The sequence below is a fragment of the Staurois parvus genome, unplaced genomic scaffold (genome assembly GCF_062004578.1).
Source record: "Staurois parvus isolate SC_StPar_1 unplaced genomic scaffold, SC_StPar_1.0 ptg001442l, whole genome shotgun sequence".
Classification (NCBI taxonomy): Eukaryota; Metazoa; Chordata; class Amphibia; order Anura; family Ranidae; genus Staurois; species Staurois parvus.
The window spans coordinates 30,423-49,541 of record NW_028319238.1 but is presented as its reverse complement, the minus strand read 5'-3'; the positions used below and the strand labels follow the sequence as shown (position 1 = coordinate 49,541).

The following is a 19,119-nucleotide window of genomic DNA, read 5'->3' as shown; positions in this document are numbered from 1 at the left end:
TGCACATGTGATGGCCGGCCGGGTCATATTCACACAGACACGAAACATCAGAGTCACACATTGCCTTCCTCCGTAGGTGAAACTTTGCCTCTGCTGATGAATGGGAAGAGAAGGGCTGGCACTTCACAATGATCAACAGCCACCAGCCAACTTGCAGTAAGGGATTGCGTCTGAGAGGAACACTGGAAGGGGTGGCAGCTCAGTTGCTACACTGGCCCCAGACACCCGGCATCTTCCTCTGTCCTGTCTTCCTCCCCTCTGCTGCCCCTCCCCTCAGCTGGAGGATCATTCATGATGTGGTGGCGTTCCACACAATGAGAGTGCAGACCTGTGCTGTGCTCAGGCGCCCCTAGGTGGCAGTGCGCCTTAGGTGGCTACCTAGTTTGCCTAGTGGAAGCACTGGCCCTGCGTATACATATTTAAACATTGTAGTTGTCAAGTGGTATACTCGGTTTAAGGCTGAAGAAAGGAGCCATAACCCTTGTACTGTTTCTTTTTCAGCCGCCGGCTTTCACATGAAAGTGGTCCTAGTGGCTCTTGAGCTGCTGGATTGCTTTCCATAGTGGCGGAAGGGGGCCGGACGGCCGGCCCGAGAAATGATCTGAAGGTGCAACCTCCTCAAGATGGCGGAGATGAAAGATTCTATGGTCTTTGATCGCCTCTATCATGATGGTGGACCAGAACAACGTCATGATGTTACATCCAGTTGGCGGTGGAAGTAAAGAAATGTTTTTCTTTTTTAAAGCAACAGTTAAAAAAAAAAACATTTTTGTTTAAACCTGCTTTTAGAGGTTTCGTGGCTTTTTGACCTCAGATCTCTTCTTCATGAGGACCTGTCATGTATATTTCTATTACAAAGGATGTTTACATTTCTTGTATTAGAAATAAAAGTGAATTAAAAAAAAATTAAAGGACAGTGTAAAAAAAAATTAAAAATGAAAGTGCCCCCATTCCACCCATCATGCTCACGTGCAGAAGTGAACCCATACATCAATTGTGTGCGCATATGTAAATGGTGTTTGTAGCACACATATGAGGTATTGCTGCGATCCTTAGAGGAGAGTAATAAATCCAGCGCTAGACCTCTGTAACTCTAAACTGGTACCCTGTAAAAATGATTAAAGCGTCACCTATGGAGATTTTTAAGTTCCGTAGTTTGTCACCTTTCCAGAATTGTAAAGCATGACATGTTAGGTATCTATTTTCTCGCTGTAACATCCTCTTTTATATTTTACAAAAAAATTGGGGTGTATATTGAGTTTTGTTGATTTTAATTCACTTAAGTGTATTTTTTTTTTTAAAAACAGCATTTTAAAAAAGAGCTGCGCAAATACCATGTGACATAAATAAATTGCAACAATCGCCATTTCGTTCTCTAGGGTGTTTGCTAAAAAATATATAATGTTTGTGATTATACAGTAAGTCATTTTCTAGCAAAAAATGCAAATTTAGACTTGTAAACAAAGTCCCGGAAAATGTTTGGTCTTCAAGCGGTATAAACATTCCGGGTGTTATTCGTTACTTTTGTGTGATTGATGAAACATCTGCAAAGCAGTTTTTTTTAATCGCTACCCACCTGGCCACCACACATTAACAAACAGGTGGGATCTTCGTCGTTCTGCGTGGATGTTCCTGAACTCCCCTCAGAACATGGCCGTGCAGCTGCGTGCTCTCGGTGTGCCTGTGTCCCCTTGACATAGCGCAACCCCGCTCGTCAGGACAGCTCTCTGATTGGCCCTTCTGATCACATGATGGCTGTGTCCAATCACAGCCTTCATGTGATGTCAACACAGCTGCCATTCAGTTTATTGGCTCTGCCTCTCCTCACACAGAGCCCGCTAGTAAGGAGAAGCAGAGCTGATCTGGGATCACTGTGAGTTACACACAAACTGATCACCCCATAGTGTCCCCCACACAGCTGTCAATGCACCAGTGATCCACATCTGTCACACAGTACCAGTGATCCGCATCTGTCACACAGTACCAGTGATCCGCATCTGTCACACAGTGCCAGTGATCCACATTTCTCAAACAGTACCAGTGATCCGCATTTGTCATACAGTACCAGTGATCCGCATTTGTCATACAGTACCAGTGATCCGCATTTGTCATACAGTACCAGTGATCCACATCTGTCACACAGTGCCAGTGATCCACATCTGTCACACAGTACCAGTGATCTACATCTGTCACACAGCGCCAGTGATCTACATCTGTCACACAGTACCAGTGATCCGCATTTCTCAAACAGTACCAGTGATCCGCATTTGTCATACAGTACCAGTGATCCGCATCTGTCACAGTACCAGTGATCCACATCTGTCACACAGCACCAGTGATCCGCATCTGTCACACAGCACCAATGATCCGCATCTGTCACACAGCGCCAGTGATCTACATCTGTCACACAGCACCAGTGATCTACATCTGTCACACAGTACCAGTGATCCGCATCTGTCACACAGCACCAGTGATCTACATCTGTCACAGTACCAGTGATCCACATCTGTCACACAGTACCAATGATCCGCACCTGTCACACAGTACCAGTGATCCACATCTGTCACAGTACCAGTGATTCACATCTGTCGTGTACCAGTGTAAAATTCCACATCTGTACCAGTGATCATCCACTTCTGTACCAGTGATCCACATGTGCCACTACCTACCAGTGTAAAATCCACATCTGTACCAGTGATAAACATCTGTACAGTGAACATCAAAATGTCTAAAAAATGATACATCAGCGAGGAGGCTTTCCAGATGCTGAGTAGTATGGACAAGAGTAGCGGGGAACTCTCTCTGTCAGACTCAGATTCTGAGGTTCTGGAGATCTGAGGAGGAGAGAGTCCACACAAAGAGGTTCCGGAGATCTGAAGAGGAGAGAGTCCACACAAAGAGGTTCTGGAGATCTGAGGAGGAGAGAGTCCACACAAAGAGGTTCCGGAGATCTGAGGAGGAGAGAGTCCACACAAAGAGGTTCCGGAGATCTGAGGAGGAGAGAGTCCACACAAAGAGGTTCCGGAGATCTGAAGAGGAGAGAGTCCACACAAAGAGGTTCCGGAGATCTGAGGAGGAGAGAGTCCACACAAAGAGGTTCCGGAGATCTGAAGAGGAGAGAGTCCACACAAAGAGGTTCCGGAGATCTGAGGAGGAGCGGGCATCCACCAGTAGCGCAGTGGTGAGTACAAGCAGCGTAGCAATCCCAAAAGAAGTAGGCATCCACCAGTAGCACTACAAATCCTGGTGCCATGGCGAGTACAAGCAGGGCCACATTCCTGATGATAGGCCAGGCACTAGTAGCAGGGTTTCCCGTCCACAAAGAGGTACGTCCCATACTAGCCTCCTAGATGTACTTTTATATTCCACGTGGCTGCCTGCTAATTCGGCAGAACCTACAATTCCCCCTTTTGCTGCACAGCCAGGCCCTCAGACACAAGCAGAAAATGATATCCCAATTTGTTTTTTTCATTTATTTTGTACTAATGATCTGCTAAATTACATTGTGGATCAGTGTCACCTGTATGCCAGCCAATATATAGCCACAAATCCCAATTCATCATATGCCCGCCTATTTGTGTGGAAACCCCTCATCGTGGAGAAATTTAACATTTTTCTTGGGCTTACTCTGAACATGGGACTGACAAAAAAAATGAAGTCCTTTCCTGCTGGTCTACCCAACCTATACATCATATGCCAATCTATTTATCTTGTATGCCCAGAACACGCTATGAGATGACAATGAGGTTTTTGCCCTCCTCCAAATCATCCTGATTATGATAAGCTATTCAAAATTCAGCCACTAATCAACTTTTTTTTGCTTTACCTTCAAGGAAATGTTTACTCCCGACAAAAATATTTGTGTGGATTAATCCCTAGTCCACTTTACTGGAAGGCTTGGTATCAAACAGTACATCCCCAGTAAATGGGCCAAATATGGAGTAAAATTCTACAAGGCATGTGACAGGGCCACGGGATATACTTACAACTTCAAGATTTATGAGGGAAAGGACTGCCAGCTAGACCCCCCCTGGATGCCCTACCTATATGGGGACAAGTGGCAAAATTGTTTGGCAGCTTATAGAACCGCTGTTCGAGAAGGGTTACCATTTGTATATAGATAATTTCTATATAAGTCTCCCATTATTCCACTCTCTCTATTTGAAGAAAACTGTGGCCTGTGGGACAGCATGGGCCAACCACAAGGGCTTCCCACAACGACTGGTCACTACAAAATTAAAACGGGGAAATGGCCAGTTTGCAGAATTAAGTGATCCTAGCCCTAAAGTGAAAAGATAAGAAATGTCTATATCCTTTTCGCAATTCACGATGACACCTTGGTGGAACTTCAGCCATACTTAGCCACCAGGAGATGAATCTATTGGTATAAAAAGGTTGCCATATACTTGTTTCAGTTAGCCCCGTACAATTCGTATGCCATCTTTTGTAAGTGCACACAAATATCCCTAACCTACCTGAAGTATCAAGAGGATATTGTTACAGATCTTCTCTATCCACCTGGCCATGCCCCTGAACAAATTTGTTCTGATTCATAGACTCCATGGGAGGCATTTCCCCGATATCCCCCCTCTTACCCAAACAGGCCGCAGCCCCCCCAAAACTGTTGTGTATGTTTCAGTAACTACATTCGCCATGACACTCAATACTGCTGTACCCAATGTCCTTACCAGCCAGGACTCTGGACGCCTCACGGCGCTCACATGATCCCTAAACCCCGCCCTGCCCATTCCACCTCCCGGCTTCTGAAATGCTTAAAAGGTCAGGAGGCGCCGGCGTGAAGGGGTTAATGTTTAAACTTCAGCTAGCTAGTTGTTGAAGTACGTCCGGCGAGAAGGACGTGCGTCGGCGAGCTCCTGCTCCCCTGGCCCCAATCCGCTGCCATCTGGGCAGCAGCGGACCCTGACGGGGGCCCCACGATTCTCCGGTCCCTGCTCGTCAGCCAGGTAAGGCCACTGGACCTTTTTCCCTGACCTCCGGGTCTTGCGGCCTACCCGGCACCCGAAGCCGCGGCCTCGATTTTTGGCGCGGCCGACCCGGATCGCCGGGCATCAGCCCAGGCTGCTGCTGCTCTGTTCCCCGGTCCCCGCCGATCAGCCAGCCTCCCCAGGGCCCCCCTCACTGGCCCTGGGTCCATCCCCGACCACCGGGTACCAGCTCGCCCGGAGCAGCCACGTGCTCGTCAGCTCCAGTGCCCCCGCGCCCCATCCGGGCCCCTGAGCCTGCTGCCGATGTCCCCACCAACACCCTGAAGGGGCCACAGACACTCCGTCCCTCCAGCGGAGCTCCGGCGGTCCGAAGCGGCTTGAGGCCTACCACGGCACCCGAAGCCGCGGTGTTTCCTGCCGGCCGTGGCTGGAATCGCGGCGGGATGCCTCCGCTCCTTCGGGGAAGATACCTCCACCACCAACGGTCCTCCTAACATAGGAGGGATCCACCTCCACCCCGACGCTCCAGGACCCAGGACACCAGGTACTCCACCAGGGGCACCCACTACCCATCAGGGAGCCCAACCACCATCCCGCCGCCAGCCACCAGGGACACACTCAGGGATCCCACCATCCACCGGAAACCCTAACCACCAGGGACCCTAAACCACTATCCCTCCAGGGATCGCTACTACCCCACCAGGGATAGCACGGCCACCATCCCACCTGGGATCCCCTGCCCTCCACCCCACTTGGGACTACCAGCCACCTCCCACGGCGTTTCGGACACTGCTTCGCCATCCCTGACCAGCACCCCCTCACCCACCCCGACCTTTCCTGCACCCCGCTCACCCCAACATGCCGCCCGCGCTCCTCCTCCTCGTCCTCCTCTCCTCCATCCCTAAAACCGCCTTCCTCTACCCACCCACCCCCGCTAAGCAGCTCTATATCGCCCCCTCACTTCTCCCCTCTCCCCACTACGGCACCCACCACCTTCTCCTGTTACTCCACTTCCCCGCTGACCCACTTGCCACCACTTTCAGACCCAAGCGCTCCTACACTTCCCGTTCCCACGCCACCTTCCTCACCCTCCTCCTTCTCATATCAGCTGGAGACACCTCCCCGAACCCTGGCCCCTCACCACCTCACCCCCCCCCCTAGAGCCCCCCCTGCTCACGCCAGCCGACGCGACCCCCTCAACCTCATACATGTACCCCTCCTCCCCATATCTATCCCCCCTCTCTCGCTTGCACTCCTGAATGCCCGTTCGGTTTGCAATAAGCTTACCGCCATCCATGACCTCTTCATCTCCCGCTCCCTCATCCTCCTAGCTGTCACCGAAACCTGGGTACAGGCCACTGACTCCACTTCCCCTGCGGCACTCACCCATGGAGATCTCATCTGGACCCACTCACCAAGACTGAGCGATCTCAGAGGTGGTGGTGTCGGCTTGCTCCTATCACCGCTTAGCACCTTCCAGGTCCTCCCTAACCCACCCTCTCTTTCCTTCCCCTCCTTTGAGGCGCACTGCATCCGACTCTTCTCACCCACCCCCCTAAGGATCGCAGTGATCTACAGGCCTCCCGGATCCATAGCCCGCTTCCTGGACAACTTCGCCGCCTGGCTCCCCTTCTTCCTCTCCTCTGAGCTACCGACCATCATCCTCGGGGACTTCAACATCCCCATCAACGACAACAACCCGACTACTTCCCAATTCCTCCACCTAACCTCCTCCTTCGCGCTCACACAGCACACTCAATCCTCCACCCACTTCGGAGGGAACACCCTGGACCTTGTCTTCTCCCACCTCTGTACCCTCAACCAGTTCTCTAACACCCCCTTCCCTCTCTCCGACCACCACCTCATCACCTTCTCCATCTCCCCTTCCCCCAACTCCCCCCCTCAAAAACGCCAAACCATCACCAGCCGCAACCTCCGCAACCTGAACCCGGCCCCCCTCCACTCTGCCACCGACTGCCTACACGACAGCATCCTCTCACTGTCATGTCCTGACATAGCCACCACCTTGTACAATGACTCACTGTCAGCTGCCCTAGACTCTCTGGCACCCCTAACCACACGCATCATCAAACCCAGACCGCTTCAACCCTGGCAGACCGACAGCACTAAACGCCTCAAACGTCGCAGTCGCGCACTGGAGAGACTGTGGCGCAAAACCAGGTCCCCTCATACTTTCTCCCTCTACAAATCTGCATTTCTTATCTACACCTCCTCCCTCCACGCCGCCAAGCAGGCCTACTTTGTTAACCTAATCAACACCCTCTCCTCCTGCCCCCGCCGACTCTTCTCCACCTTCAACTCCCTGCTCTCTCCCCCCCCTCCTCCACTCAGTACCTCTCTCACCGCCCACGAGATTGCCACCCATTTCCACAACAAGATTGACGCTATCCGTAAGGACATCGTCAACTTGCAATCTACCTCCCCACCTAGCCTCCTCACCCCCGTCACCCCCTCATCTCCCCCCTCCTCTGCCCTCACAACCGCACTGCCCCCCACCTCTCCCAATGCCCCGCCCACCATAACCCCCCCCCGCACTGCACTCCCTCAGCCCTGTCACTACTGAGGAAGTTGCCAAAGTCCTCTCAGAAGCCCGCCTCACTACCTGCCCCCTGGACCCTATCCCCTCTCAACTCCTCCGGTCACCCCCCGCCTCCCTCATCCGCTCCCTCACCCACATCTTCAATCTCTCCCTCTCTAATGGCGTATTCCCCTCCCCCCTAAAGCACGCGCATATCACCCCCATCCTCAAAAAGCCCTCCCTGGATCCCGCGGACCCCAACAACCTCAGACCCATCTCCCTGCTGCCACTCACCTCCAAGCTCCTTGAACGCATAGTCTACAATCGCCTAAGCTCCCACCTTACAGACAATAACCTCCTTGACCTACTACAGTCCGGCTTCCGTCCCCTACACTCCACTGAAACTGCCCTCCTCAAAATCACTGACGACCTACTAAACGCCAAAGCCAAGGGCGACTACTCTGTCCTCTTTCTCCTGGACCTCTCTGCGGCCTTCGACACAGTTGACCACCCCCTCCTCCTTAATAAACTACTCTCCCTTGGCATCAGAGATACTGCTCTCTCTTGGTTATCATCCTACCTATCCCGACGCTCCTTCAGTGTCACCTACATTGGTGCCACCTCCCCCTCCCTCCCCCTCTCTGTTGGGGTCCCCCAAGGCTCTGTCCTTGGACCCCTTCTCTTCTCCATCTACACCTCCTCCCTGGGCAAACTCATACACTCTCACGGCTTCAACTATCACCTCTACGCTGACGACACCTAAATCTACCTCTCCACCCCTCTCCTCACCCCCACTATCTCCGCCCGCATCACTCACCTCCTAAATGACATCTCAGACTGGATGTCGCTACATTTCCTCAAGCTCAACCTCTCCAAAACCGAGCTCCTCATCTTTCCCCCTGCCAACACCCCCCCCCCATCCTATTCATCATCACAAACAACTCCACTATCACTCCCGCCCCGCAAGCCAAAGTCCTTGGCGTCATTCTTGACTCGAACCTCTCCTTCCAACCGCATGTCAAATCACTTACAAACACCTGCAGGCTCCACCTCCGCAACATTGCCAAGATACGTACCTTCCTCACCCTTGACACCACCAAACTTCTAGTACACTCCCTCATCATCTCACGCCTTGACTACTGTAATTCTCTTCTCACCGGCCTACCCAAGTGCAGGCTCTCCCCGCTCCAGACCATCCTGAACTCAGCGGCTAGACTCATCCACCTCACCACCCGCTCCACCTCTGCCACCCCCCTCTGCCTCTCCCTCCACTGGCTCCCGATTGCCCAACGCATCAAATTTAAACTCCTAACCCTGACCTACAAAGCCATTCACAACACTGCCCCTGACTACCTCACCAACCTGATCACCAAGTACCGCCCTACCCGTACCCTTCGCTCCTCACAGGACCTCCTTCTATCCTGCTCCCTGGTCTCCTCCTCCCATGCATGACTGCAGGACTTCTCCAGGTCCTCCCCCATCCTCTGGAACTCACTGCCCCAATCCATCAGACTGTTGCCTTCCCTCTTCACATTCAGGCGCTCCCTCAAAACCCATCTCTTCAGGGAAGCCTACCCCACCCTCACCTAACGGCCATTCTCCCTCTTTCCTCCCACCCCTCATTCCCCTCAGCCACTTCCTACTGTACCTTTACCCCCTCCCTCCTAGATTGTAAGCTCGAAAGAGTAGGGCCCTCTTACCCCTCGTACGTTGTTTGTTGTTGTTGTACTGTGCCATGTATTGTCCCCCCCTCTATTGTACAGTGCTGAGCAAACCCTTTGGCGCTATATAAACTCGTAGTAATAATAATAATAATAATTTGCTGGGCAATGGGAAGCCAGTGGAGGGATTGGCAGAGAGGGATGGAGGTCAGTGGAGGAATTGGCAGAGAGGGGTGGAGGACACTGAGTGGAGGCCAGTGGAGGGATTGGCAGAGATGGGTGGAGGCCAGTGGAGGGATTGGCAGAGAGGGGTGGAGGACACTGAGTGGAGGCCAGTGGAGGGATTGGCAGAGAGGGGTGGAGGCCAGTGGAGGGATTGGCAGAGAGGGGTGGAGGGATTGGCAGAGAGGGGTGGAGGCCAGTGGAGGGATTGACAGAGATGGGCGGAGGCCAGTGGAGGGATTGGCATAGAGGGATGACAGACATGGAACGGTTAGTAAGGTGAATGAGTCTGGAAGCAGCATTCATGATAGACTGAAGAGGGGATAGTCTGCGATGAGGTCGGCCAGTGAGGAGGGAGTTACAATAGTCAAGGCGAGATATAACAAGGGAGTGAATAAGTTGCTTAGTGGTTTCCGAGGTTAGGAACGGGCGTATCTTGGAGATGTTGCGGAGGTGACGTCTACATGATTTGGACAGGGATTGGATTTGGGGCTGAAAGGACAGATGGGAGTCTAGGATTACACCTCGTACCCTGGCATGAGGGGAGAAACTGATGGTTGTGTTATTGATCTTTATGGATAAGTCGGGGGAGGGGGCACGGGCTGGTTATGGATTTAGTGTAATGTACAATCATTTCTCTTGTTGCTGTTATCTAATGATTATTGTTTTGTATCTTTCATTATATAGTGGCATATTTCAGGATATCACACAGTTGGGATCTTTTCAAGGTCATCAGAGAGTGACTATGAATGGCTTATCAACCGACTAAAATGGGAGATCTTCCATATCAAAATAACCGTCCTTCCTCACTACATCTCCAACAATGGCGGGCAGCAGTTCAGGGAGGCCGTCTCTCGGTGCACGTTCGGTATTTTGTATCACACCAAGAAAAGAGGACGAATCAACATTGTGGACGTCACCGACTCTTTATATGATGAGGAGCTGAAATATCTGTGTGAGCGCCTAGGTAAGAGGTCATCATATATGTGGCTGATTCATAACACAGACGGCTACATGGGCTGATGTTCCATCATGTATGATTTGGGTAGTAGGGTTCATCACTGCCCATCCCCCTCACACAATCATGGCCAAACATCTTGCCCCCCCCCCCCCCCCCGGCATTTGTCAGATAACGCCCCACTTCACCCAGAAAATTGCTGCAATGACAAATGTTCCGGCATTCTGATGTTCATTTCTTGTGTTTGTATTGTATGACACCAAAAAGTAGAGAAACAACAAGCCAAATCTGACACATTCCACACAAAACTACAAAAATGGACCCCAAACATCCTACTACCCCAACTACTACACCTCCTACTACCCCAACTACTACACCTCCTACTACACCTCCTACTACCCCAACTACTACACCTCCTACTACCCCAACTACTACACCTCCTACTATCCCAACTACTACACCTCTTACTACACCTTCTACTACCCCAACTACTACACCACCTACTACCACAACTACTACACCTCTTACTACACCTCTTACTACACCTCCTACTACACCTCCTACTACCCCAACTACTACACCTCCTACTACCCCAACTACTACACCTTCTACTACCCCAACTACTACTATTCCTACTACACCTCTTACTACCCCAACTACTACTGTTCATACTAAACCTCCTACTACCCCTACTTTTACTGTTCGTACTACACCTCCTACTACTCCAACTATTACTATTCCTACTACCCCAACTACTACTATTGCTGCTACACCTCCTACTACCCCAACTACTACTATTCCTACTACACCTCTTACTACCCCAACTACTACTGTTCATACTAAACCTCCTACTACCCCTACTTTTACTGTTTGTACTACACCTCCTACTACTCCAACTATTACTATTCCTACTACCCCAACTACTACTCTTCCTGCTACACCTCCTACTACCCCAACTACTACACCTCCTACTACAACTATTACTATTCCTACTACCCCAGCTACTACTATTCCTACTACCCCAACTACTACTATTCCTACTACACGTCCTACTACCCCAACTACTACACCTCCTACTCCTCCAACTATTACTATTCCTACTACCCCAACTACTACTATTCCTACTACACCTCCTACTACCCCAACTACTACTATTCCTACTACACGTCCTACTACCCCAACTACTACTATTCCTACTACACCTCCTACTACTATTCCTGCTACACCTCTTACTACTATTCCTACTACTATTCCTGCTACACCTCCTACTACTATTCCTACTACCCCACTACTACCCAAACTACTACTATTCCCACTATACCTCCTACTCCAACTACTACTATTCCTACTACACCTCCTACTACCCCAACTACTACTATTCCTACTACACCTCCTACTATCCCACACTACTACTATTCCTACTATACCTCCTACTACCCCAACTACTACTATTCCTAATACACCTCCTACTACCCCAACTACTACTATTTCTACTACACCTCCTACTTCCCCAACTACTACTTTTCCTACTACACCTCATACTACCCCATCTACTATTATTCCTACTACAGTTGCAAGAAAAAGTATGTGAGCCCCTTGGGATTACGTGGAGTTTTGCATGAATTGGGCATAAAATGTGCTCTGAACGTCATCTAAGTCACAACAATAGAAGAACACAGTCTGATGAACATAATACTACACAAACATTAGATGTTGCCGTGGTTTAATTGCACATAACATGTAAACATTCACAGTGCAGGGAGGAAAAAGTATGTGAGGCCCTAGCCTAATGACTTCTCCCAGAGCTAATTGGAGCCAGGAGTGAGCCAACCTTGACTCCAATCAGTGTGATGATATTGGATGTGTTGCTGACAGCTGTCCTGCCCTTAAAAAACACACACCTGTTTTTGGTTTACTGGTTTCAAGAAGCACTGTCTGATGTGAACCATGCCTCGCAGAAAAGAGCTCTCAGAAGACCTACGATCAAGAATTGCTGACTTGCATGAAGCTGGAAAGGGTTACAAAAGTATCTCCAAAAGCCTTGATGTTCATGTGTCCACGGTAAGACAGACTGTCTACAAATGGAGAAAGTTTAGCACTGTTGCTACTCTCCCTAGGCGTGGTCGTCCTGTAAAAATGACTGCAAGAGCAAAGCGCAGAATGCTGCATGAGGTAAAGAAGAATCCCAGAGTGTCAGCTAAAGACCTACAGAAATCTCTGGCACATGCTAACATTTTTGTTGACACATCTACAATAAGGAAAACATTAAACAAGAATGGAGTACATGGGAGGACACCACGGAGGAAGCCATTGCTGTCCAAAAAGAAGATTGCAGCACGTTTGAAGTTTGCAAAAGAGCACCTGGATGTTCCACAGCACTACTGGCAAAATATACTGTGGACAGATGAAACCAAGATTGAGTTGTTTGGGAAGAACACACAACACTATGTGTGGAGAAAAAAAGGCACAGCACACCAACATCAAAACCTCATCCCCACTGTAAAACATGGCGGAGGAAGCATCATGGTTTGGGGCTGCTTTGCTGCCTCAGGGCCTGGACGGATTGTTGTCATTGATGGGAAAATGAATTCCAGAGTTTATCAAGACATTTTGCAGGAAAACGTACGACCATCTGTCCGCCAACTGAAGCTCCGCAGAGGATGGGTGATGCAACAGGACAATGACCCAAAGCATACAAGTAATTCAACAAAACAATGGCTGCAACAGCACAGAATACGCCTTCTGGAATGGCCCAGTCAGAGTCCTGACCTCAACCCGATTGAAATGCTGTGGCATGACCTTAAGAGAGCGATTCACACCAGACATCCCAAGAATATTGCTACACTGAAACAGTTTTGTGAAGAGGAGTGGTCCAAAATGACTCCAGATCGTTGTGCAGGTCTGATCTGCAACTACAGGAAACGTTTGGTTGAGGTTATTGCTGCCAAAGGAGGGTCAACCAGTTATTAAGTCCAAAGGTTCACATACTTTTTCCTCCCTGCACTGTGAATGTTTACATGTTATGTGCAATTAAACCATGGAATCATCTAATGTTTGTGTAGTATTATGTTCAGCAGACTGTGTTCTTCTATTGTTGTGACTTAGATGACGTTCAGAGCACATTTTATGCCCAATTCATGCAAAACTCCACGTAATCCCAAGGGGTTCACATACTTTTTCTTGCAACTGTATACCTCCTACTACTCCAACTACTACATCTCCTACTACACCTTCTACCACCCCAGCTACTACTATTCCCACTACACCTCCTACTACCCCAACTACTACTATTCCTACTACACCTCCTACTACCCCAACTACTACTATTCCTACTACACCTCCTACTACCCCAACTACTACTATTCCTACTACACCTCCTACTACCCCAACTACTACTATTCCTACCACACCTCCTACTATCTCTGCTGCCGCACTCATCCCATGTAAATATTCTTCCATGGATGTATGTATTGGATGTAACGTGATGTCTTTATACACAGGGCAGGAGAAGGTGATTGTGGTTGTTGATGATGTGGAGGACGCCAGTAAGAAGGAAAAGGCCCGGATCCTGAAGGCACAGCCCAGTATTGGAAGTTTGGCCAGGGATCTCTTTGTATTCAAAGAAGTTGAAAAAAACAGAACAGAACAAAGTCTAGTGTAAAGTAACACAGAGGATATAACACACAGCACACATACACTGTTTTTGGAAATGTATTTGTCCATTCATTAGGAAAGATGGAATATTACCTCAATACTGTACTAATTAGTGATGGTCTGAACACCCCCCCCCCCGTTCCGTTCGAACATCCGAACCTACAATATGTTTGACTTCAAACTTTGAAGACAAACCGAACACCCGAGCGTTATCTTCCTGCATCTGAGTATGTGGTGAGATCCCGCTCAGCTCCTACAATCCGGCATAAGGTCTATGATGAAGTCAATGATTTTAGTAGTGAGACCTTCATTCATGTTCCAGCGGTCGGTGGGGTTCCCCTCTGTCAGCTGAATATAAAAAGAATTGTCGGCATTGTTCAACAATAAAAAAACAGCATGGGGCCCCCCTCCCATCCATACCAAGCCCTTCAGGCCTGTGGGTTTTGAACCCCACGCCAAAATGTTTTTAAATGGTATGGGGATCCCCCCAAAATCCATACCAGACCCTTATCTGAGCATGCAGCCAAGCAGGTCAGGAAAGGGGGTGCAAGTAAGCCCCCCCTCCTGGACCATACCAGGCTACATGCCCTCAACATGGGGGGGGTGCTTTAGGACGGGGTGGCTCTCCCCCCAAAGCACCTTATCCCCATGTTGATGCGGCCAGGGTTGTGGGGGTCTGTGGGTGGGAGGGTTATCGGAATCTGGAAGCCCCCATTAACAAGGGAGGCCCCCTGATCCCGCCCCCCATGTGAATGAGTATGTGGTACATGGTAGTAAAAAATGACAGGAGACGATCTCTGACAAGTCCTTTATTAAAAATAAAAAATGTCCCCTGAAGTAGATCCAACATCAATCATGATACTTGCTGTCACTACCTGAAAAAAGAAACCCCCCCCTCCCCCCCACAACACAGGCTCCCGGCCCTCTGACAGCTGCGCCCCTGATGACAGTTCTTATATACATCATAAGGGGGCAGGGTCACCCCCGCCCCCTTGTGACATTACCCTATTCTGTGACTGGCCAAAGCATTGCACCTGACCTGTGGTTGGGTGCAGAGGCGTCCCTAGGGTTGGTGTCACCCAGTGCGATAACATTTGGTGACACCCCCTCCGACGATCCCCGCAGATTGGATCGGATCTGCGGATTGAGCATAATGGATCGGACTCCGATGCATTATGCTCAATCCGCAGATCCGATGCATCCTGCAGGGATTGTCGCCTTTCTTTACAACTTACCTTTTCTTGGAGCGGGTCCGGTGTCACCCCGTATAGATTGCACGCCGACAAGGATCTATTGCATTCTGTTGTTTTTTTCTATTTTATTCTAATATATTTTATTCTAATTCAGATTTATTCAATTCAGATTTTAGAAGACAGTTATATTTTTCTCTATGCTAGTCTATTCTATTGTTTTTTTTCTTTTCCATTCTTTTCTATTCTTATCTTTTCAAATCTGAATTTATTCTATTTGAAATTTGAATTTCATAAGATAGTTGTATTCTATTCTATTGAATACTATTCTATTGCTTCTTCTATTCTAATCAATTTTATTCTAATTCAGATTTATTCAATTCAAAATTCAAATTTCGGAAAACAAATATATTTTTTCTATTTAATTCTATTTTATACTATTGTATTTTCTATTCCATTATAATCTATTCTAGTTTGAATTTATTCTGTTTGAAATTGGAATTTCAGAAGATGGTTATATTCTATTTTACTCTATTCTATTGAATTCTATTCTATTGTTTTTTCTCTTCTATTCTTTTCTAATTTAAATGTATTCAAATTCAAAATTCGAATTTCGGAAAACAGTTATATTCTTTCTATTCTACTCTACTAGTTTTTTCCATTGTATTCTTTTCTATTCTATTTGTTTATATTCTAATCTACTGAAATTGGAATGTATTCTATTCATAATTAAAATTTTTGAAACAGGTATACTCTATTCTATTGTTTTTCTTATCTATTTTATTTTCTATTCTATTTTATTCTAGTGCTTCATTTTCTATTCCATTATTTTCCTATTCAAATTTGAGTTGCATTTGATTCAAATTTCATCCCTTTTGTGCGTAAAGATGAACATAAGCTTTGGCCCAGTGTCGGTATGTAAACAGAGATTGCACCATATATGTGAGATATCATTGTGAACATCAGATGGAGGGCAGTTATTCTAGCACTAGACATCCTGTTTAAATCTAATATGATAACCTATAAAGGCTTTTAAAGCATCACCCATGGATATTAAAGATTTACGTAGTGTGTGTGCACATTTACAACATGTCATGATTGGTATCTATTTACTCGGTATAACATCCTCTTTTATATTTTATCAAACAATTGGAAAATACATTGTTTTTTGTGCATAAAAATTCAAAAAAAGTTTTTGTTTTTTTAATGCGTTTGAAAAATCGCTGTGCAAATACTGTGTGACATAAAAAATTGAAACACCCACCGTTTTGTCCTCTAAGGCCTCTGATTTAAAAAAATATATATAATATTTGGGGGTTCAAAGTAATTTTCTAGCAAAAAAAAGTTTTTTTTTTCATGTAAAGAAAAAAGTGTCAGTGGTCTTCAAGTGGTTAGAAGAGTGGGTGATGTGTGGCATAAGCTTCTCATGTTGGCCCTGAAATGCCAGGATAGTAGAAGAACCCCCCAAATTATCCCTTTTTGGAAAATACAGTCCAAGATATTTGCTAAGGGGCATGGTGAGTATTTTGCAGATCTCTTTTGTTGCCACAAGTTTTTGGAAAAAGTATTCTTTTCTTTTCTTTAAGAAAAAACCCCATGTGACAAAAGAAATGTGATCTAAAAAATACTCACCGTGTCTCTTATCAAATTCCTTGGGGTGTCTACTTTCCAAAAAGGGGTCATTTGGGGGGGGGGGTTGTTTGTACTATTCTGGTACTGTGATAGATAGTGAGGATGTGATATGAGAAAATATACCCCCTGAAGGCCTGATGGCAGTCATTGTGTTTTGGGGGGCCTGTGTGGCTAGATTGCCAAAAAGTCTCTCTTATGTGGTGTCTCCATACTCGGGAGAATTAGCAGAATGTGTTTTGGGGTGTTATCGCACATATAGCCATGGCATACGTGAGCAATATATCATTTATAGTAAATGACAACTTTGTTTATAAAAAAACAAAATGTTTTGTCATTTTCCCCAGATTTTTAGCAAAAAATAAAATCTTCCATGGACTCAACATCAGGGCCTGAACTTGCTTGTCTGATGTGGGGGTGCAGTAAAAAATGTCAGGGGGCAGAGGATGTGAGTTCAGTAGGGCAGTGTAGAGTGGTTCAGTAAGGCAGAGAGTAGGGTCAGCAGTTTGTAGGATAGTGTACAGAGACCATTAGTGTGTAGGACAGTGTACAGTGGGCAGAAGATGGAGCAGCAGAACAGTGTGCAGGGGGTCAGCAGAGAGTGTACAAGAGTCAGTATGGCAGCTTACAGGGGTCAGCAGGGTGGAGAACAGGGATCATCAGGTCAGCAGTGCAGAGGACAGGGGTCAGTATCGCAGTGCAAGGAGGTCAGCAGGGCAGAAGACAGTGGTCAGCAGAGAAGAGGACAGAGCACGCAGTAGAGCTCCCCCATCATCTCCGCACCACACACAGCCTAGGCACTCAGATGTCCTCCTTCCCACCCAGCACAGAGCTGAGATTGGATTCCCTTACAGATGCAGCTTGTAGCTGGCTACTGCAGCCGCCATTCTGATCGGGGAATTTCACAAGTCATCACCGCAACATCGTAGCCGGGTGCACACTGGGCAGATTCAGGCTGTGTTTGTAAGGAAATCTGAGCGATGTGCAGTGTGGGGAGGAGGAGATCTGTTGCTCCGAGTGCAATGTGTGTTGTGTGGGGAGGAGGAGATCTCTTGTTCCGAGTGTCCTGTGTACTGTGCGGGGAGGAGGAGATCTGTTGCTCCGAGTGTCCTGTGTGCTGTGCGGGAAGGAGGAGATCTGTTGCTCCGAGTGTCCTGTGTGCTGTGCGGGGAGGAGGAGATCTGTTGTCCTGAGTGCCCTGTGTGCTGTGCGGGGAGGAGGAAATCTGTTGCTCCCAGTGCTCTGTGTGCTGTGCGGGGAGGAGGAGATCTGTTGCTCTGAGTGTCCTGTGTGTGGTGCGGGGAGGAGGAGATCTGTTGCTCCGAGTGCCGTGTGTGCTGTGCGGGAGGAGGAGATCTGTTGCTCAGAGTGTCCTGTGTGTGGTGCGGGGAGGAGGAGATCTGTTGCTCCGAGTGCCGTGTGTGCTGTGCGGGGAGGAGGAGATCTGTTGCTCCGAGTGCTCTGTGTGCTGTGCGGGAGGAGGAGATCTGTTGCTCCGAGTGCTGTGCGAGGAGGAGGAGATCTGTTGCTCTGGGTGCCCTGTGTGCGGTGCGGGAAGGAGGAGATCTGTTGCTCCGCGTGTCCTGTGTGCGGTGCGGGGAGGAGGAAATCTGTTGCTCCCAGTGCTCTGTGTGCAGTGCGGGGAGGAGGAGATCTGTTGTCCTGAGTGCCCTGTGTGCTGTGCGGGGAGGAGGAGATCTGTTGTCCTGAGTGCCCTGTGTGCTGTGCGGGGAGGAGGAGATCTGTTGCTCCGAGTGTCCTGTGTGCTGTGCGGGGAGGAGGAGATCTGTTGCTCAGAGTGTCCTGTGTGTGGTGCGGGGAGGAGGAGATCTGTTGCTCCGAGTGCCGTGTGTGCTGTGCGGGGAGGAGGAGATCTGTTGCTCTGAGTGCCCTGTGTGCGGTGCGGGGAAGAGGAGATCTGTTGCTCTGAGTGCCCTGTGTGCGGTGCGGGGAGGAGGAGATCTGTTGCTCTGAGTGCCCTGTGTGCAGTGTGGACAGTGCCAGGTCAAGATCATCTAGCGCTTAGGGAGAGGATGCAAACTGCCCCCCCCTAATGTGTGTGTCATGTCTCAGCATAAATCCCTCCCTCTTAAAAAAAAATAACTTGGCATTGATCAGCATGCTCACCCCTAAATATAAATTCCTTCTGTAAGCCACAATTCTCCCAGAACAATGTAGAAATCCCCCCTCCTTCCAGTCCAAATCTCCTCTCTAAGTACAAATCGTTACCCCTCAATTCCACCTCCCAGATGAAATCCCCTCATTCCCCCCCCCCTCCTAGCACAATTCTTCCCCACCCAAAAATAATCACCCCTCCCAG

At 48.6% G+C, this 19,119-nt stretch overlaps 1 protein-coding gene across 1 annotated transcript in view; it reads left to right on the top strand.

The window, feature by feature from the left end:
• Positions 1 to 623: 623 nt before the first annotated feature.
• LOC149435957 (uncharacterized) overlaps positions 624 to 19,119 on the top strand; it is a 34,987-nt gene continuing 16,491 nt past the window's right edge. Inside the window, exons 1-4 of the mRNA XM_089662221.1 lie at positions 624 to 718; positions 2,833 to 3,181; positions 10,056 to 10,335; positions 13,827 to 13,939. Coding sequence (XP_089518347.1) covers positions 624 to 718; positions 2,833 to 3,181; positions 10,056 to 10,335; positions 13,827 to 13,939 — 837 coding nt within the window. The remainder of the gene's footprint in view (positions 719 to 2,832; positions 3,182 to 10,055; positions 10,336 to 13,826; positions 13,940 to 19,119) is intronic.